Source organism: Oryctolagus cuniculus, chromosome 10 (genome assembly GCF_051225735.1).
Source record: "Oryctolagus cuniculus isolate XC-2025 breed Fujian yellow rabbit chromosome 10, ASM5122573v1, whole genome shotgun sequence".
NCBI classification, from domain to species: Eukaryota; Metazoa; Chordata; class Mammalia; order Lagomorpha; family Leporidae; genus Oryctolagus; species Oryctolagus cuniculus.
The window spans coordinates 103,872,948-103,893,511 of record NC_142876.1 but is presented as its reverse complement, the minus strand read 5'-3'; the positions used below and the strand labels follow the sequence as shown (position 1 = coordinate 103,893,511).

The 20,564-nt window shown below is 54.1% G+C and overlaps 1 protein-coding gene and 1 long non-coding RNA gene across 5 annotated transcripts in view; one reads left to right on the top strand and one right to left on the bottom strand.

The window, feature by feature from the left end:
- LOC138843207 (uncharacterized) overlaps window positions 1–20,564 on the bottom strand; it is an 80,047-nt gene that overhangs the window by 52,178 nt on the left and 7,305 nt on the right. The gene's annotated exons all lie outside the window — the stretch shown is intronic.
- CCR9 (C-C motif chemokine receptor 9) lies at window positions 4,976–17,590 on the top strand. 4 transcript variants are annotated; one of them, XM_089306425.1, is made up of 4 exons: window positions 4,976–5,067; window positions 5,361–5,443; window positions 13,206–13,249; window positions 15,421–17,589. In XM_089306425.1, the coding sequence occupies exons 3-4, from the start codon at window positions 13,229–13,231 to the stop codon at window positions 16,507–16,509; spliced, it is 1,110 nt and encodes a 369-aa protein (XP_089162551.1). In that variant the 5' UTR covers window positions 4,976–5,067; window positions 5,361–5,443; window positions 13,206–13,228; the 3' UTR covers window positions 16,510–17,589. The 4 variants fall into 4 exon arrangements, with proteins under 4 accessions (XP_089162551.1, XP_008258733.4, XP_089162550.1 ...); XM_008260511.5 differs by having other exon boundaries at window positions 4,991–5,248; window positions 15,421–17,590; XM_089306424.1 differs by lacking the exons at window positions 4,976–5,067; window positions 5,361–5,443 and adding an exon at window positions 5,679–5,839 and having other exon boundaries at window positions 15,421–16,640.

Sequence of the window (20,564 nt, the reverse complement as noted above, 5' to 3'; positions counted from 1 at the left end):
CCCCCTTCTTTCCTCTCTGCTCTCAACTACATGAAAACCGAAAAACAAGCAAAACCTTCAGTGGCTTTCCACACACCTGATAACAGATCAATGTCACTTACGGGCCGCAAACCCTTACATGGTCAGGCCCCTCCTACTTCTTTGGCCGCCTCCTCACCTGTCTGTACCCAGCCAGGTCTCCTCCTGGAGGGGCCAACCTCTTCCCCGTGCTGAGAATGGCTGCCCCGGTCGTCACACGAAAGGGAACTTCCAGTTCCTCAGGTCTTAAATGTCACCTCTTTCATGGGTCCATTCCTGAGCGCCCAGTGTGAGGGCGCCCACCCTGCCCCCAACTCCAGTCTCTCCAACCCCCCCCCCTCTCTCTCCCCCTGGTCCAACGCTCTACAGAGCACTCACCACTATTTAACGTCCTGTCTTGTCCACTGCTACACCCCTACCTCTTAGACTGGCGACGGCAACAGCAGGGATTTGACAACACTGTGCTAGATGAAGAACTCCAATGGGAGCTTCCGGCGGGAGATGCGTGGGGGCAGAAGGGGTGATGCTCGCTGTCAGCAGAGGGGCAACCCTAACTGCAGATGCTGCCCCGGCCTCCGGAGTCCAGCGCGTTGGGTGTGCACAGAGCCTCAGGGGTTGAGGGGGACGTTTATCTCCCTTACAATAACACGCACTGTGCAACAGCTCACCAGCCCCGGGAGTGAACCTTTGACCTCCCCACTGAGCCCCAGTGGAGGACATCTAAGGGCTTGCTATGCTCCCTCGTTCTAGCACCTCAGCCGGACGGCACGCAGGGTTTACACATCAATGTGCTAAACCGACATTTCCTCTCACATCCCCTCTCTAGTAAAGGCACCCAAGTCCTTCCAGAGCCTTCTGTGGCTGCTGCTCCTCCCCTCCGGCCAGCTCCAGTGGGTTGCTGGCTGTGGCTCTCCTACCCCTTCCATCCCTGCTGCCACATGGTGGGGACCCTGTCCCCTGTCCCTCCTCCTACCTCCCACCCCTCTTATTCTTTCTCCAACAACTATCTCCTCACCGGCATCCAAATCTTCTATGGTTAAATGACTCCTTTCTCCTCATTCTTGTTCTTTTAGGTGTTTATTCCTGACCACAAAACATGAGAAGGCTAAAGAATCTGGCGGGTATTCTAGGACACGGGGTGCGGCGGGGAGGGGGGGGGGATGTAGTTAACACCTGCTCCGCGTTTAATCCCACTGGGGAAGCAGGAACTCAGCTCACCTGCATCACCCCCACCCAGGAGACAGCAGCTCTGCCCCAGGCCAGCTGCCCCTGGCTCAGGTCACCAAGTGAACCGCGGAGGCTCTTGCTGGCAGCAACACTACCTATTGAGAGGCAGGCCAGTCTGGATCCGTGCAGGCCACGGACGCGCGGGGGCCGCGCAGGGGGCCATTCTGGCCACTGATGTTTACGTTTAAGCCAACTGCAGCAGCATACCACGCAGTGTTCAAAAGCTCAGAGTCTCAGCCACGAATCACAGCTTGCCAGCTGTGGCTGCACATGGGATGGTGCAGGTCCAGAATGCCCCCCAGCCCCCCAAGCTCCATTGGAGAGCGCTCCTCTAGATGGCTAAGCCGTGTGCCAGGTTCGTTCTTTTCATTGATGCACTCAGCAGGTGCCTAATAAGCTCCTAGAATGTACAGCCAGGCTACCACCATGGTCGAGAGCCACCCGCACCCCATCCTCATGGATTCATGGGGAAAGACGACTTTTTTTTTTTTTAATTTGACAGGTAGGGTTACAGACAGTGAGAGAGAGAGACAGAAAGGTCTTCCTTCCGTTGGTTCACTCCCCATGGCCGCTACGGCCGGTGCTGCGCCCATCCGAAGCCAGGAGCCAGGAGCTTTTTCCTGGTCTCCCATGCGGGTGCAGGGACCCAAGCACTTGGGCCATCCTCCACTGCCCCCCATCAGGCCACAGCAGAGAGCTGGACTGGAAGAGGAGCAGCCTGGACTAGAACCCGGCGCCCATATGGGATGCCGGCACTGCAGGCGGAGGATTAACCAGGTGAGCCACGGCGCCGGCCCCGGGAAAGAAGACTTTTTTTTTTTTTTTTTTTTTTGACAGGCAGAGTGGACAGTGAGAGAGAGAGACAGAGAGAAAGGTCTTCCTTTGCCGTTGGTTCACCCTCCAATGGCCGCCGCGGCTGGCGCGCTGCGGCCGGCGCACCGCGCTGATCCGATGGCAGGAGCCAGGAGCCAGGTGCTTCTCCTGGTCTCCCATGGGGTGCAGGGCCCAAGCACCTGGGCCATCCTCCACTGCACTCCCGGGCCACAGCAGAGGGCTGGCCTGGAAGAGGGGCAACCGGGACAGAATCCGGCGCCCCGACCGGGACTAGAACCCGGTGTGCCGGCGCCGCTAGGCGGAGGATTAGCCTAGTGAGCTGCGGCGCCGGCCCGAAAGAAGACTCTTGCGGAAGTTACTCCTTGGGAATTTGTACCTTGGACTCCTCGGACCTGCACCAGTCTGAACTTGACTTCCAAGCCTCCCCGACTTTGGCTTCAACACGTCAGGGTACGGCCTTCGTCAAGGCACAGTAGGACAGCACCCTCCTCTTCCGAGGATCCCACCGCGCTTTGGAAATGCGACTTTCCCGATGTGTACTGAAGACCGCGGGACGAGGAGAACACATTACAGATCCAGTTTGCCATGTGCAGAACCCGACAGGGAGCAGGTTGGAGCAGAGTTGTTTTCTCTGCCAGTGACTGCGCTGGACCCTCACCATCTGGGAATGAGCAAGAGGGAACCCAGCCCTGGGAGTCCCACTGGTCGCCACGAAAGGGAACTTCCGGTTCCTCAGGTCTTAAATGTCACCTCTTTCATGGGTCCATTCCTGAGCGCCCAGTGTGAGGGTGCCCACCCTGCCCCCAACCCCAGTCTCTTGAGTCTTCTCTGTTACAGATTCGGGAGGGTGTGGACTGCAGCTTCTACTCCACCTCTGATCTCTAGGACTTAGCACCTGGCCCAGCACCCAGAAGGAGGCTCATAACGCCCCGCCCTGAGGCACTCGAGAGAAACGCCCTGTATAAAAAGGATCTTGCAGCCAGTAACAATCACGCAGCTCTGCACGCTCGCTGTACAGTTACAGCCCAGAGAGAGCCAAAGCCTGGGCACTCCCTCCAGGAAATGGACCTACACCGGACAGCAACAAAAGGAATCCCGTTGTCATCAGGTCTCCTTCGGGAGCCAGAATCACTTCCTCACGTCTCCCCTCCTCGCCAGCCTCGTGACTTCTCTCTGCACCCCGGGAGAGGGAACGGGGGAGCGAGGGAGCAGCTCGCCCAAGCCTTGATGTTACCTAAACTTCCCTCCCTCTCCTGGACCCTGGGGCCCGCAGGATGAGACTCTTTCTGCAATGGTGCACTGACTGCTCCTTTTCCCTGAGCGCCTCCCTGGCTGGCTGCGGGTGAGCTGTGTCACCAGCATGCTCTCACCTGGTGCAGACACAGCCCGGGGCCGAGAGCACAGCAACTTCTCCCCCAAGCCAGGCACCTGCAGTCCTCCTGTCCCAGGCTCACCAAGGCTTTCCAAGGGCACAGGGGGAGAAGCAGAGTCGCAGCAGGGGGCATTCTCTTCCCACTGCTGTCCCCTCCTTTTCTGTCCTCATTGCCAAGCGGAGCGTTTGACCGAGTTTTCGCTGAGTGCCATGAGAGCCGCTATTTAAGCTTCCACTGCCACCCCTTCCCCCAAACCAAGGCTGATGAATCAGCCCCTCCTTTCGTTCTTACTGCCCTGGCCCCCCCCCCCCATGTGGCCTGAGTGCTGGCCACTTCCCACTGAGACGGTAAATCCAGCTGCACTCCCACATCGCGCTGTCCTGTGTGACCTGGCGGCGATGGGGGGACACGCGTCTGGGAGGACCACCGCGAGGCAGGAGAGCCTCGTGATCAACAGACTCAAGAGAGCAGCTCAGTCTCCACTGTAGTCCCCCCCCGCCCAGAATACAAAAAAGGGGATCTCGGTCATGAGGGGGAATCTCTGATCGCATTGGAGTCGAAGGCCCCACCAGAGCTGTGGACGGGGAGAGCTCAACGTGAGCTTTGTTAAAAACCAGAACATCTTGTATGCTTAGCCTTTTTTCAAACTTCCCTCAAAATACCCATGATGAATAAGCAGAAAGCTATTAGCAGCTTGGAACTCAGCGGATGTGTTAATCTCACTGTAGTCGCCCCCAGGGCTCAGCCTTCTGTGGCGTGTGTTCTCAGCATCCCAGGCATCGTCAGAAAGTTCTGGAAAAAGTATCCCGAAAAAAGCATGCATTGATTTTGAAATGTGTGTGCCAGAAGAGATTTCTTTTGAACTCCATCATCCACAAACTTTCAAGTCCTCTTGTGCACGACTCTGTAAAGTGTCACCAACCAATTGAGCTGGCAGCCGCGGCGGCATCATGAAAGCCACCAGTTGTGTGTGGCTAGTGTGGCTGAGAACCTGGTTCACGTTTTATTCACGGAAAATGATACAGGCACCTGTGGCTGGTGGCTCCTGGGCTGGACAACACAGCTCTCTTTTTCTCTGGGATTCTGGTCTACCATTGAGGCCAGAAAGGACACATTATGCAGATGGTGCTAGGGGTGACAATCTCATACCTGGGAACTTTACAACGTTCACGGAAAAACAGAGCAAAATGCACGTCAATCCCGGTACAAAAATAACGTGAAAGCCATGCGTAGTGCTATCATGGCATGCATTTCCCAAGAGCTTTTTGAAAACCTTTTATATGAAGCAACTTCCAAAAATGTTGCACCAGAATCAACTGATCCTTTAATTCCATTTTTTTTGCCATGAGCTCTCTGAGCTGACTGTGTACAGGGCCCTATTCAAATGACATGACCCATGACCCAAAAATAAGTGCAGCCCTCCGGCCAGCCCTGAGAGCCGACTTCTCTCCATGGGCCGCCCCCGCCCCCCACTTCCCCTTTCCCCGTGTGCAGCAGCGCCCCGGCTTGGAGGCATCAGTCTGCTTGCGCGCGCCTTCAGAGGCTACGCTTTCTCCTTATCCCAGCAGTTCTCACCCTCTCCTTTCTGACTGCTGATTGCTGCAGGCGACAGCAGGTGACTCCCCACCCTCCCAGGCTACCTCAGTAGTAATAAGCTGGGTTTCCTTTCTGGGGTTTCTACCCCTTAGCTGCTGGCTCGCAGCACTCAGAAGGCCTGGCTCAGCCGGGGCCCTACCCCAGAGAGCAAGCGCTGGTGGGACCCGCCTTGCTCTGCAGCCCTGGCACTGCCCTCCCCGGTGAGTCTCACCCTTCCTCCTCTTCCTCCTCCCCTGCCCCAGTGTCACCTGCCCTCCATTGCACGCCACCACGATGGCTTCTAAGACTCAGGCTTGCACTCATTTTTTTCAGTGATCACAGGCACCAGGCATCTTGCTAGAAACTTCCAGCAAGGCAAAGGTGAATCGGTGGGGCCCGGATCGAGCTCTTGTAGGGTGAGTAATAAGACGCTGTCCCCACCCACGCATGTCAAGTTTAGGTTCAAAGCAGTTTGTGATCCCTACCTTAAAGGAAGGAAGAAGAGCAGGTGCTGGGGACAGGTGACAAGGAGGTGGCCAGGGGCTGTGAAAAGGAAAGCCCCAGGAGGGCTTTGGGTCTGAGCATCTGCCTCACAGAAGGGATTCTTTGGAGCAGTGACATTGGAAGCCAGCAAATTTGGCAGCAAGAGGTGAAGGGAGGGTTGTGGCAAACACAGACCACGGCTTCTCGGAGGCCGTTTGATCCAGTGCCATGGCCTCTGGTTGCAGTGGCATGGCGAGTGGTCGGTGGAGAGCATTGATTAGGAAGCAAGATGGAAAGTCCCAGTGTGGCCCAATTCTTGCTCCATAACGGTGGGTGCGCGCGCGCGCGGCTGTGGGTGAGGTTACGCTGCAAAGTCTGAAAGGATGCATTTCAGAGATTGAACAGTGGCTACAGGGGGAAAGGGTGCTTGGCGGGTTTCTAAGTTCTGTGTTCTGTTTGAGAGATGTCTGCAATTTGGGAATATGTTTGTGCATTGGGAAAAGATAGTCAGCAAAGCAAAGTAATTTTCAGTGACTCATCGTGGGTACTGGCTGTCCTTCCAAGCACACCCAGCCTCTTCCATTCTTAGCCTACTCCATAGACAGCAGGTCCCACAGGTGAGCCTGGCGGAGGCTGGTACCGGCCTGGGCCAAGCTGCCTCCACACTGCCTTTGCTGCAGGAGCCAAAGCTAACCTGCCTGCTGTTTCAGGTTAGTTAACCTGGGGCTCCACAGCCCCTCTCTCCCAGCCCCTCTCTCGATCCGTTCTGAAGCCCCCTTGGGTTCAGCCCACCCACTGGCTGGCACTGGGAAGCCCTGGGCCTGGCACAGCTCCTGTCAAACACGTGGTGGTGCACCCCAGGAGCAGTGAGTGAATAATTGGGTACACAGCCCGCAGCCCCCACCCCCGAGGGGGCGAGAACAGAGCAAAATGACCAAAAAAGCAGGAGATGATTCAGCCTGCGTGCAGCAAATTGGACAGAGATCCTGCCTCAGGGTAGCGTCCCTTCCCGGGTAGGGGGTTGCCCGAGAGCTTCTTCAGGACAGCAGGGTGTGGGCGAACGGTGGCCGGGCAGTGCTGGGGTCAAGGCTGACTTTCTGCACAGGCACTTTTCACTTATGCACCATCAGCGCTGGCCCCCTCTCCTCCCCTCCCCCGCTCCATGCAGCCTGGCTTTTGGGGCCCTTCTGGGTGTGTTTGTCCCGACCTGGAGCAATGGCCCTCTCCTCCCTGCAGTCTTCTGTCTTCCAGGGCCAGCAAAAATGTCACTTCCTCAACGAAGGCTTTCTGGATTTTTCTAGGACTAGGGACACGACTCCCTGCTCCCAGTTATGACCTGGTCTCATTGCCCTTTCCGTGGCTGGTATCTCACCCCTGCACTTGGATGTGAGCTTCCCAAGTTCATGGGTCAAGCCTAAGTCGATGTTGAAGCCGAGCAGGTGCATCAGGTGCTCAAGGCACACTGAGTAGGTGGGCTGTGGGGTGAGGCTCGCTGCATTCCACAGAGCGTATTCACACACAGCACTGCACTTGACCCTGGCCAGCAAGCCCTGGGACAAGCTGGGCTGTCTCCCCTCCATCCCCTCATGCTACAGAAAAGCCAGGCTTGGGGAGGGCAGGTTGCTTCTTGCCAAGGTCACTTGGGCACAAAGACATGGATGGAGGGGTAGATGAGGACTTTGACCTTGGGTCCAGTGTGCTTTTCCCTACCACACACCCCCACGTAGCACAAACACAGGCAGCCTTTAAGAACTTGGGCTACTGCTGTGCCCATTACAAAGCCACCCCCAAAAGTGGGGGCAGAGATGAGCTGCTGATTAGGACACCGGTCACTCCCAGCAGGGGCCGGGGCTCCTGGCTCTCCCTGTGCTGTGGCCTATGTGGGATTTCTTCCCTCTGCTCTCCCTCCTGCTCAGGGGCAGGAAGGAAATGAACGCAAGTTGGCACCTTTGCCGCTGGCAGACAGCACAGTCAGCAAGCCTCTGAGAGGACAGAGACATAGCTGCAAGGCCACCTGCGGGTCTGCATGCCCACATCCAGAGAGCCAGGCCCGGGGAAGGATTGCACGATGCCTAGAGGAGCCTTGGGGGCTCTAACTGCTAGCCTGGTGCTTGGTGTGGGATTGGCTTCTGTCGCAGCTGGGGTAGGCTGCAGGGGGCCCCTTCAAGTTTTGTAAACAGGTGGGCTGGGTGGAAGGGCCCTGGGTTGCTTTTTCGAAAAAAAGCTGATGCTATTCTTACAATAGCCCTTAAGATAAAATTTCACACATTTGGTAAAATATGTAAATCATCTACAAAACCTAGATCAAAATCTCACTTTCCACCACTCTTCAAAATGGTTCAGTCTCCTTCCAAGAAACATCTCCACACCTAGCAGCGGGGAAGAGCAGACAAGTTCACGTGAGCAGATCATGCAGCCCCCTCTCCTGCACCTTGCGGGTCAACCGGAAAACCTTGTTCTCTTCTATCAGCCCTGAGGTCTATTTTTAGTTTGTTTTTCTGTCCACCTGTGGTTTAGGGAATGCCTGTATCCTAACGTTGCTAATTGCTGGCTATTAAGGTTGTTTTCTCGAAGACAATCTTGCATAACATGTAAGGAAAGTTCATGGAACATGGATTTAAAAGATAAGGGTGTTTTGGTGCAGAAAGAAATTTTGAGAGCCATGCCTTGGTTTTCCATCACACACGTTTCCCATGAAAATTTTGGAAATCCATCTTAATGTCTCTTTATGCGCATCTTTGTGTTTTTTTTTTTTTTTTCCTTGTGAGAACACCAGCAGGTGAGGTGCTGGGTCAGACTCACCGCTTCATCCATTTCACCAGCCTCAGCTCTCACCTCCACAGAGGCCGTGGTAAACTCTCACTCCCCACGGCGGTGCAGAGGGTTGACCCCAAAGTCTTAGCAATGTCATTGTCATCTGTTGCTGCCTCCATCACTGCCTAGCACCAGGGCCTTTTTCCCCACCCTCCTTTGGTGGCTTCTTTGGGAATTTTTCTCAGGTGTTCTCTGATTCACTCACGTTCTTCAGTCAGTAAACAGGAGGTGACACAAGCCGGGCACACTAGGAGAACATGCAATGTCTCCTAACCCATGTCTCCAAAGCCAACCTTCCAGTTCTCCAAGCAGTAATGAGATGCAATGTGATCACTGGCCGTTTGTCATCAGGCAAAAAACAACAAAGTAAACCCGATTCCCAGCCCCAGGGTGGCGGCTAGTGGGATCGCCAAGCAGGCTGATGGGGTTTTTAACGGCACCTGCGGCAACGCTGCGTGGAAACCACTCCAGAGAGCCCAGGAACCCCCAACGCAGAAACACCTGGGGAAAGGCACAGAGCACGGCTTCCCTGAGGAAATGCGTTTCCCCTTCGCTGGGAACTATTTGAAAATAGCCAGGAGAGAAGTGGCCAGCACTTCACAGGTGGCTTTATCCTCTCAGCTGTCACGTGTTTGTCAGATTTCATACAAAAATGGGGTGCTTTTTATCATAGTTCATTGGGAAACTTAATATTTTTAAAAGATGCATGCCGGAATCTTCCCGACACTCAGCGGGCTGCCGTGGCACTTGGCTCACGCCCGGGTGCTGCTGGGAGGTCGTGGCCGGTGGCCGATGCTGCCCGTGTTGGTTTCAGCTCAGGCCTGCTCCAGGCTTTCTAAGGTCTTGGAATCCATTTCCAAGGCATTTTTCTCCTTTTCCTTTTGTAACTCTTATTCGAATCTAATTCCAACTTAGTGAAAAGCATGAATTGTGTAGAGTGTTCACAGACACTTTACCACAACCATTGTCTTCATTTTGCCTCATTGGCATTCTCTCTCCTTACACACACACACACACACACACTCACAAATACCTCAAGGTGTTTGAAAACATGGATTTAAGAGATAAGCCTATCTTGGTGCAGTTTTTTCCATCTATAGTTTTTTTCCATAATATGCATTTTCATGAACTTTTTGAACACTCCTCATATGCATGGATTTTGAGATTAATATTATACCAAACTACTACTTTTTTTTTTTTTTTTTTTTTTTTTTTGAGAGAGAGAGAGAGAAAGCGAGAGATCTCCTAGCCACTGGCTCAGTCCCCAAATGCCCACAACAGTCCGGGCTGGGCCAGGCAGAAACTAGGAGCCGGGGACTCAATCCCACCTGGGTGGCAGGGACCCCGCTGCCTGGTCCACAGACCGCTTTCCCCCGGGTCTGCATTAGCAGGAAGCTGGAATCGGAAGTGGAGCTGGGCTCAAGCCCAGGAACTCGAGTTTGGGATGCACCAGCATCTTAACCACCAGACCAAATGCCCACCCCACGCTGACCTTTTAACCCCATTTCCCACAGACTTTGTGGAAGTGCCTTCAGCCATCATAATTCTCTGAGTCACTGGGACTAAGCTGAAGATGCTGTGAATTTACCCCCGATTCCTCCAGCAGGTACTTCCTATGAGCAAGACGTTTTCCCATAGAATCACAGCACGGTCAGAAAATCGGGAAATTTAACGCCAACACTGTAGTTATCCGATTTACAGCTCACATTAAAATGCCCTTGATTTCCTAGTAATGCCCCACCCCCTAGCTCCAGGGCCAAACCCAGGATCTTTAAAAAAAAATTATTTGAAAGGGGAAAGAGAGAGAGAGAGAGAGAGAGAGAGAGAGAGAGAATTTTTCTATCTGCTGGTTCACTCCACCCCTCACTCCAAATGGGCCACGCTGAAGCCAGGAGCCAGGAACTCTGTCCCAGTCTGGTTAAGGCAGAATAATGAGGCCCTCGCTGCTGCATAGCCAATTAATTCAACAGCGATGAGAGCTGGTGAGAGCTTATTTCAAGAAGCAGTGTTTTGGGGAACGTGCCTGTCCCTTCCAACAAGCCCACGCCCGCACGCAGGGTTTGAGAGGGGAGGGGTGGCGCAGGTGGAGGTGCGGGAAGCAGTGGGGCCCAACACGGATGGTGCAGGTGTTCAGCTCTGTGTGCTGGTGGCCTTTCCGAGCCTCGCAGGCCAACGCTGTTGTTCACAGATCAGCTGCAGCACCAGCAGCCCACCCTTGTCAGCCAAGATGTGAAAAGGGAAGACCTTCATTATGGGTACAGTCTCCCACGTGGGTGCGGGGGCCCAAGCACGTGGGCCATCTGCTGCTGCTTTCCCAGGGGCATGAGCAGGGAGCTGGATCAGAAGTGGAGCAGCCAGGGCTCCAACTGGCGCTCCGGTGTGGGATGGCTGCATCATAGGCGGCAGCCCTCTGGTTCCGGGGTTGCATCTCCATGTCCTGTCCGACTCTGGGACTGCGGCCCAGGCTCTCTGCGTCATTGACCTTGCTGTCTTGGGATAACATCAGCCGGCTGCTTTGTAGAAAGTCGCTGGGCAGGGGTGGACAGGTGCTTCCTCTCCTTGGGATGTTTTGTGTCAGGAAGGAAGATGCCGAGCCCGCCTCCTCCATGCACCTTTTTAGGGCGATGGTGCCGTCAGTTAGAGCCCGGCTGAAGCTGCTGGCCTCTGTCTTCCTCTGTCTTTGATTTGCTGTGTGTTGGGGCTGGCGTCGGGGCGGAGCTTTGAGGCAGGGTCGACAGCCGAGTCCTAAGGTTCCCTGGCTGAGTCAGTTTCCACCCGTGCTCTTCTGCCTTCATCGCCTCTTCGGGACTTCCTGTTGGCATCCTCAAAAGACCTTTCTCTTCTCCCCACTCCCTCACCAGGACTTTTGCCGCCACAAACGTCTGCTGGATTAAACGTGCTCTCAGGAGTCAGCAGGAGTCCTGTTAAGTCGACCCCTGCACATCCTTCTGCCAAGTCCTCACGGTCTTTTGAGCATGTCCTTGCTTTCTGGGGCAAAAGCCTTGTCCCTGGCTCATCTTATAGTCTCCTTGTCCTGGCTCCGGAACCCGACAGTTCTCCAAGGAGCCCCCGTTCTTTTAGGACGGACAGGCATCGAGAAACCAAGAGCAGGCCACTAGCGCTCATGCTACAGTGTGTCAGTGCTGTTAGGCCTGCTCAGCAGAGCGGGGAACACACACACACACACACACACACACACACACACTCGCTGTCCGTCTGTCCATCCTTGTCTACCCCCTGTGCATCCATCTTCATCCATCCATCCATCGTCTAGTCTGCCACCTGTCACTACCTCTCAGTCATCTGTTCTACCTATTAATCCTTTATTATCTCTCTCCATCCATCACCTATTCTCTATCATAATCTTAAAGACATGAGTTCATACCGGTCCCTGAATTCCACCATAAGAGTGCAAGGCACCTTTCAGAAGTGGCTGGCAGAGAAGCTGGAAAGGGGGAAGCTCCCGCTGCCTCCCCCTGGGCTCCTGACAGCCAGGCACGGCTCTGATGAAGAAAATCCAAGCTTCCATCATACCGAGTTTCCTTCCCCCCTCACGGTAACAGCTGGATTGAGGTCCCATTACAATCAGCTGCCAAGTACTTAAAACTCGGGCTGTGCGTTCTGCCATCTGGGTGCACCTGCGGCTTCTTCCCATTCAGGATGCAGTGAGCCGTTCGGCCACCCTTTAGTCACCCCTGTGCCCTGCACCCCACCTGCCCTCGGGCCCTCCTTTGCCAGCTCCTCACTTCCCAGGAAACCCCCCCATCCTGTCACTGTAGTTTGCATCATGTGCTTTTATCCAGGTGGGTCCCTCTGCCTGTACTACTTGTGGTCTGGCTTCTTCTCAAAGTTGCCGTGTTGCTGTGTGAAGCAGTCACTCGTTCTTTATGTCTCTGTTGGACAGCCACAGAATAGTCATCCATTCATGGCTCGCCGGCCACTCGGGCTGCTTCTGGGGTTTGGCTGTTACCAATGAAGCTGCCATTTGCACTCATGCGCCAGTCTCTGTGGGACATGAGCTTGCATTTTTCTGAGCCAAATACTTAGGGGAGGTACGGTTAACTCACATGGGAAGCGAGCAACTGCCAGCCTGTTTTCCAAAGAGGTTGTACCGCACGTTATGTATTGAAAACCACCGTACTTTCAGACAAAGAGGGCGGGTCACAATGTTGTCATGGAAACGGAGCCAGCAGGTGAGGGGTGGGTTTTCGAAGGAGCAACTTTTCTTCCAGAATCTGGAGGTGTGGCCCTGGCCATGCTTCTTCGAAATCTCCTGGTGCTCAGGGTATAAAAGGAAGCGCTCCAGCCCCGGCACAGATGAAGAATCGGTCAAGCTATTGTTTCTTGGGTTATTTAGGGGTGTTTTCTTCTCATCACCTGCTTACCCAGAGGTCCCTGGGCCTAGAACATTTTCAAAGCAACATCTGTCCTGTGAACACCTGCCAATCCCTTAGCTGGTGGAATGGGGTGGGGGAGGAGAGCCACGGAGCCACCCAGGACTTGAGGGAGGGGTGGGCTCCAGGGAAGATGGACTGATGCAAACAGGCTGGGTGGGGGGGCACTTGGGAGCCCCGCCTTGCCCCCCACCCCTGGGTGGGAGATGCGGGGCCAACTGCCATCAAACTAGCAGAGAAAAGCTGGAATCAGGTGACAGAAATCAGAGTCAAAGGTACAGGATGACTTCAAACGAGAGGTCCCTGTCATTTCTGTGTCTAGACTGTGGCATGATGTCAGCAGAACACGGGCTCTAACTCCTCCTGGGGCTTCTCCCCTCAACGGGTACAAAAACATTTAATATTTAATCTCTGACCTTCTGGTGTTTGGCTGTTACCTGGACAACTGCAAGCCGGGTCCCTGTTGATTTTCGCCCTCTCTTTCTAGACGCAGGCTTGCGGCTGACCACCATGACCCCCACGGAATTCGCAGTGAGTACAGCTGTGCCCTTGGGTGCCTAGAACACACTCACTCTCCTCTTCCCCTTTCTGGGGGCGTGGGAAGGAACCTGTGGTGGGGACGCACTTCTCGCTGTGGTCGGCTGTGGGCCAGCTCGGTGGGCCTGGCAGATGCAGAGTCCCAGGGCTTGGGCAGGGGCGGTTGTGAACACGTGGGAAAGTGTGCCTTTCACATTATTGATCGTGAACGGTTGTTAGGCTCTTTCACTAGGCCTGGCTGATTGCATTTTCTGAAAGTCAAGCAAAAGAGGGTGAGAGAGAAGCCATTGAGATTGCTTTTGTGTTACTTTTTATGTATTTGAAAAGCAGAGACAGAGACAGAGAGAAACAGAGACCAATCTCCTGCGGACTTGTTTACTTTCCAAATGCCTGCCATGGCCAGGGCTGGGTCAGGCTGAAGCCAGGTGATGGGAACTCAAACCACGTCTCCCCCATGGGTGGCAGGGACCCAATCACTTGAACCACTGCCTGTTACCTCCCAGAGTGCACATTAGCAAGAAGCTGGAATCCTAAGGCAGCCAGGACCAGAACCCGGACACCCTGATATAGAACACAGGTGTCCCAAGTGGGGTCTAAATTGGCAGGCAAAATGCCCACCCCTGAATTGTTTGTAAAAAACAGGGCTGGCATTGTGGTGCGGTGAGTTAAGCTGCCACTTGCATCGTGGGCATCCCATACCAGCGTGCAGGGTCCCAGCCACCCCACTTCCAGTCCAGCTCCCTGTAGGGCACCTGCGAAGGCAGTAGAAGCTGGCCCGTGTGCTTGGACCCCTGCCACTCATGTGCAAAACCCAGATGGAGTTCCAGGATTCTGGCTTCAGCCTGGCCCCACTCTGGCCAATGTGGTGGCCATTTGGGAGTGAATCAGTAGATGGAAGATCTCTCTCCCTTCTCTATGTCACTCTGCCTTTCAACTAACTAACTAAATCTTTGAATTGCTTTTAAGAGACCCAAGGTGGGTGCCCTCTCTCTCTCTCTCTTGTACAATATTCTGCAGGCCTTATGTCATGGTATATATTTCTCTGGACAAACATAGGTGAACCAAATCATTATCCAGAGAATTTTTTTTTCTTTTACAGCCAAATGCAATTAACTATAGGATCAACTCACATCCCAGTGCTTTTATTGTATTTATAAATGCCTTACAACTGTGCCTAAGGGTTTCTCAAAGTCTGAGTCTGACGCATCGATCATGGAAACGCAGCCTTCCTGGAGGGCCCAGAGCTGCCCCTCACATCCACTGCAGGTTTCCATCAACTCTGCCGGAGTCATGGTTGAAATAGTTTAAATTAACCGAATTCTTCACATCATGATTCGTGAGCATGACACGTTCCCGGCTGGGGCACTGCACACTCAGGGCAGGTAGTTGCTTTGGTCCTGGTGAGGGGACGAGGCCTCTGGTCTTTGTGACAGTGAGAGTTAGACCCTCCATGACTAAGGGCAGTTTCGTGATGGGGAAGCCATATCTACCCGATTTTCTACTGCATCTTAGGCACCCTGTAGTATAGGGAACCTGTAGCCGGTGGATGAGCAGGAAATTCTTATTGAATAAAGACTGCTATAACCCGTGTCTGGCCCTCGAAAGCTCCCCAAAGCTGGGCGTCGAACAAGGAAAACGGGTTTGTTTAGCTCAGAGTCTTGGGCGCTGAAAGGCTAAGATCTGCTGACCCCACCGGCTCAGCCTCTGACGAGCGCCTCCTGGATACATCACTGCGCGGTAGACGGCAGCACGGAAAAAGCATGTGTGAGAGGGAGACGGCGGTCCCGTGGCGGGACGGGGAGCAAGAGGGATTTGGCAGGCATGTTCATTCTAACGGCCGCTCTCTCAGAACCTAGTGGGGTCTCAAGGCAACCGAACGCACCCCTCAGTGAGCTGCCTACCTCTTGCAGGTCCCGCACCTGAACACCACCGTGCTGGGGACCAGGCGCCCGGCACAGGAACATTGTGGAGGCGCACTCAAACCTTACCCAAACTGCAGCACAGCCTCATACATGACCTCACAATTCCTACTCCCTACACACACGGGTCCTCTGCCTTTTCACAGATTTCGGGGTAGGAAGAGCCAAGTGGCCCATGCATCTGCCACCAGACAGGATCTCCAAAAGATTGCCCTTGACCTCATGCTGCCTTGTGTCCCCTTGCAGAGCCTTATTCCCAATATGTCTGATGACTACAGCTATGACGCCACGTCTTCCATAGACGAGTACATGGCCTTCAACTTCACCGACCTCTTCTGTAAGAAAAGCAACGTCAGGCAGTTCGCGAGCTACTTCCTGCCCCCCTTGTACTGGCTGGTCTTTATCGCAGGCACTGTGGGTAACAGTCTGGTTGTTCTCGTCTACTGGTACTGCACGAGGGTCAAGACCATGACCGACATGTTCCTCCTGAACCTGGCGATTGCTGACCTGCTCTTTCTGGCCACGCTCCCCTTCTGGGCCATCGCCGCCGCTGACCAGTGGCAATTCCAGACCTTCCTGTGCAAAGTGGTCAACAGCATGTACAAGATGAACTTCTACAGCTGTGTGCTGCTCATCACGTGCGTCAGCGTGGACAGGTACATCGCCATCGCGCAGGCCATGCGAGCCCAGATCTGGAGGCAGAAACGGCTTCTCTACAGCAAGCTGGTTTGCTTTGCAGTCTGGGTGATGGCGGCTGCACTGTGCATCCCAGAGCTCCTGTACAGCCAAATCAGGAAAGAATCGGGCATCAGCATGTGCACCATGGTTTACCCCCGGGACGAGAGCACCAAACTCAAGTCCCTTGTCTTGACCCTGAAGGTCATCCTGGGCTTCTTCCTCCCCTTTGTGGTCATGGCTTGCTGCTACACCATTATCATCCGCACCCTGACCCAAGCCAAGAAGTCCTCCAAGCACAAGGCCCTGAAGGTGACCATCGCGGTCCTGACCGTCTTCGTCTTGTCTCAGTTCCCGTACAACTGCGTCCTGCTGCTGCAGACCATCGACGCCTACGTCATGTTCATCTCCAGCTGTGCCTTTTCCATCAACATTGACATCTGCTTCCAGGTCACTCAGACCATCGCCTTCTTCCACAGTTGCCTGAATCCCGTTCTCTACGTTTTCGTGGGCGAGAGGTTCCGCCGAGATCTCGTGAAAACCCTCAAGAACCTGGGGTGCATCAGCCACGCCCAGTGGGTTTCATTCACAAGGAGAGAGGGGAGCTTGAAGCTGTCATCAATGCTGCTGGAGACAACCTCTGGAGCCCTCTCCCTCTGAGGGGTCTTCTCCCAGGGCGGGGCAGATGGTGCTTTTGAAAACAGTTTCCCCGCTGATGGGACCCGAGAGAAACCAAGGGGGAACAAAGGACACAGAAAAGGAAACACACACAGCTCGGAAAGAGAAGAATGGGAACAACATTCCGACTTGTAGTGAGAAGTTGGGAAATCCGAGTTCTCAAAATCGGCTACTCTAGGAGGCTGTCGATGACCTCTTGGCAGCAACAATCATTTCCCAAGGAAGACTAAGGCACCACCTCGCAGACCACGCCCTGGCCTTGCCACCTGTCTTAGCACCAACGCGGCTGCTCTGGGGAGGAGCACTGTGAATCCCCGTGTCCCCACACAGGGGCAGAGGCACTGACTGCTGCCGGAGTCCCTAAGAATGGACGCTTTTCTGAAAACTTCCATCTTCAGGAAATTGCCTCCCTGGTTTTGCGCCTGACACCTGTGCCAGTTCTTACAGATCCTTCATCTAGAATCCTCCCGAACAATCTCAGATCGGATTCCGCTCGGGACTGCTTGGTCTGTTCTGGACCAGTGAGGTCCCTGTTCTTGTCATGGAGCTACCTGCAGGACTGGGCAGTGAGCTTCTGGTCATGCAGAGTCTGTTGGCTTCCAAGCCATTTCCGTGTCCGGCTGGTGGTTCCTGGATTGCGCACCTGGCCACGGGTTGATCTGGGCGAGGATGTGTCGCTGGTCTCTGGTCCACCCTGGGTGCTCCCAACGAGATGGGTCGGTTCTGGAGATCCTCCGCTTTCCAAAGCTGCTGGGAGCTATTTACCCCGTGCTTCTTCCTAGTGCCAACATTTCCAAAGCTTGAAATCCAGAGATGCGGCCGGAAAAATCGACCATAATTCACTTTTGCTTTGTGCTTTTAACTATTTTGCAAATTTGTCACATGTGAAAACATTCCACATGTTGGAAGGTTGCTTTTTAATGTGCATTTAAAATACTCATTGCTTGCTGCTGCTTTCATCCTCCTGCTATTTGAAATGTGTGCAGTTAAAGATCAGACAGACACACGAAGAGTGTGGAGAGGTCAGAGACTGGACGAAGGAAATAAAATCTCCAAATACCTTAAAACTGTCTCGGCTGAGCAGTTTTCCTCTCTCCCCTGCCCAAACGTGTCCCCAGGTTTTCCCCAGTTGATCAAATGGGACTTCCAGGGAGGACGACTGCCGCAGCACCGCCAGCCGCCCCAGGATTCGTTCTTCTCTGGAGGAAGCATTTGATGTCCCCAGGGCACAGAGCATTGCTGTGGTTTCGGTTTCAACACTGTCCTTTCTCCAAGGGGACACAAAAGCATTGGATTTTCCTTGTTTTCTTTTTCTTTTCTTTTCTTTTTTTTTTTAAAGATTATTTAGGGGCTGGCACTGTGGCACAATGGTTTAAAGCCGCTGCCTGCAGTGCTGGCATCCCTTATGGGCGTCAGTTCGAGACCCGGCTGCTCCACTTCTGATCCAGCTCTCTGCTGTGGCCTGAGAAAGCAGTAGAAGATGGACCAAGTGCTTGGGCCCTTGCACTCACGTGGGAGACCTGGAGGAAGCTCCTGGCTCCTGGCTTCAGATTGGCACAGCTCCAGCCGTTGTGGCCAACTGGGGAGTGAACCAGTGGATGGAAGACCTCCCTGTCTCTATCTTTCTCTGTAACTCTTTCAAATAAATAAAATCTTTAAAAAATTTAAAAAAAGATTATTTATTTTAAAAGGCAGACTTCCTCTTTCTTTCATATATATATGTATATAAGAGAGAGAGAGATGAATGAATGAATATCGGGGCTGGCGCTGTGGCATAGTGGGTTAAGCTGCTGCCTGCAGCGCTGGCATCCCATACGGGCACCTGTTCGAGTCCCGGCTGCTCCACTTCCCATCCAGCTCTCTGCTATGGCCTGGGAAAGTAGTGGAAGATGGCCCAAGTGCTTGGGTCCCTGTACCGTGTGAGAGACCTGGAAGAAGCTCCTGCCTTCAAATTGGCTCAGCTCTGGTCACTGTGGCCAGTGAGGAGCGAACCAGCAGACGGAAGACCTCCCTCCGTCCCTCCATGTGTGTGTGTCTCTCTCTCTCTCTCTCTCTCTCTCCCCCCCCACCACACACTCTGCCTCTCTGTAGCTCTGCCTTTCAAATACTAAAATAAATATATATATATTTTTTAATAAAAGACTATCCTCCATCTGCTGGTGCACTCCCCAGATGGCCGCAACAGCCAGGACTGAGCCAGGCTGAACCCAGGAGCTTCTTCTGGGTCTCCCACTTGGGTGCAGGGGCCCAAGCACTTGGGCCATCTTCCACTGCTTTCCCAGGTACATGAGCAGGGAGCTGGATAGGAAGTGGAGCAGCCGGGGCTCAAACTGGCTCCCAGATGGGATGCTGGCACTGCAGGTGGAGGCTTCACCTTCTACACTACCGCACCGGCTCCATGGACTTCGCCTCATTAATTAGGAGGAAGCACATGAGAGGAAGAAACTGCGTGAGTCTAACATGGAAAGCCACAAGGAGCGTAAGTAATGCAGAGGCTGCGCACGGGCAGCTGGAGGCAAGAAAGCATTACAGCATTGGCCTGGGGCCAGCGCGTGAACACCAAGCGCGGCCGCCACAGTCAAGGGCAGGTGAAACCCCTTGGATGACAATCACTTGTGACAGCCTTGCTAGAATGAATGCAGAGCTTCCCCTGATGAGCTCTTAGGTCGCTTCATGTGTGTACCTGTTCTGGCGCTGTGTTAGTACCCTCTGCTCACCACTTACACATAATGTGTGTCTAATAGGCACAATACATTGGATTAATACATTTATTAACATCTAATATTGGCCGGCGCCGCGGCTCAACAGGCTAATCCTCCACCTTCTGGCGCCAGCACACCGGGTTCTAGTCCCGGTTGGGGCGCCGGATTCTGTCCCGGTTGCCCCTCTTCCAGGCCAGCTCTCTGCTGTGGCCAGGGAGTGCAGTGGAGGATGGCCCAAGTGCTTGGGCCCTGCACCCCATGGGAGACCAGGAGAAGCACCTGGCTCCTGCCTTCGGATCGGGGCAGTACGCCGGCCGCAGTGTGCTGGCCGCGGTGGCCATTGGAGGGTGAACCAACGGCAAAGGAAGACCTTTCTCTCTGTCTCTCTCTCTCTCTTACTGTCCACTCTGCCTGTCAAAAAAAAACAAAAACCAAAAAACAAAAAACATAAAGATCTAATATTAGCCAGGAGCCAGTATTGTGGCAATATGAAGCTGCCTCCTGCAACGCTGGCATCCTATATGGGCGATGGTTCGCGTCCTAGTTGTTCCACTTCCAATCCAACTCCCTGCTCATGTGTCTGGGAAAGCAGCAGAGGATGGCCCAAGTGCTTGGGCCCCTGCACCCACGTGGGAGACCTGGAGGAAGGTCCTGGCTCCCGGCTTCAGCCCAGCCCCGGCCTGGTCAGTACAGCCATTTGCGGAGTGAACCAGTGTATGGCAGATTTCTCTCTGCAAGTCTGTCTTTCAAATAAATAAATTTTATAAAAAAATAAAATTGACCATTTCTGAAATATGTAGTTCAAGTATCAGAGTTAAGCTGCCAGAAAACTTGTCAAAAGCAGAGGCTGCAATGCTGAGTGATGGCACAGTCCCTCCCCTTGGGCAGTGATGTGGCCTGGGGAACCGGGCAGTCGAGGGTCAGACTGGCCAGACCCAGGCCCGACACCTGTGCTTTGCCCAGCGTTCCCGCGGCCCTGCGGGTTGCCCGGTGAGATGTGCAGCATGGTTTCTCCCATGTGCCAGTCGTAGTTGTTCTGAGTAGTCCTGAGCAAGGCAGGGGCCGGCCACAGCGGGCGCCTTCCACTCTGGTCAGGTTGACCCGCACCACCGTGGTGTGGCTATGGGTAGTGTTTCCATGATGGGGTCGGCTTAAACTCGAAGCCAAGGCCGCCACGGAGCATTCAGAAGGCGATGCCCCCGGGCACCCCCACCAGCTTTCTGCCTCAGGGAGTGACAGCCTGCCTGGCCCCTGCTTCCACGCTCTTTAATGTTCGTCAGTTCGCGAGCTTCCATTCAAGTTTGCCGTCTGAGGACCAGAGCGCCCCCTGGCCTT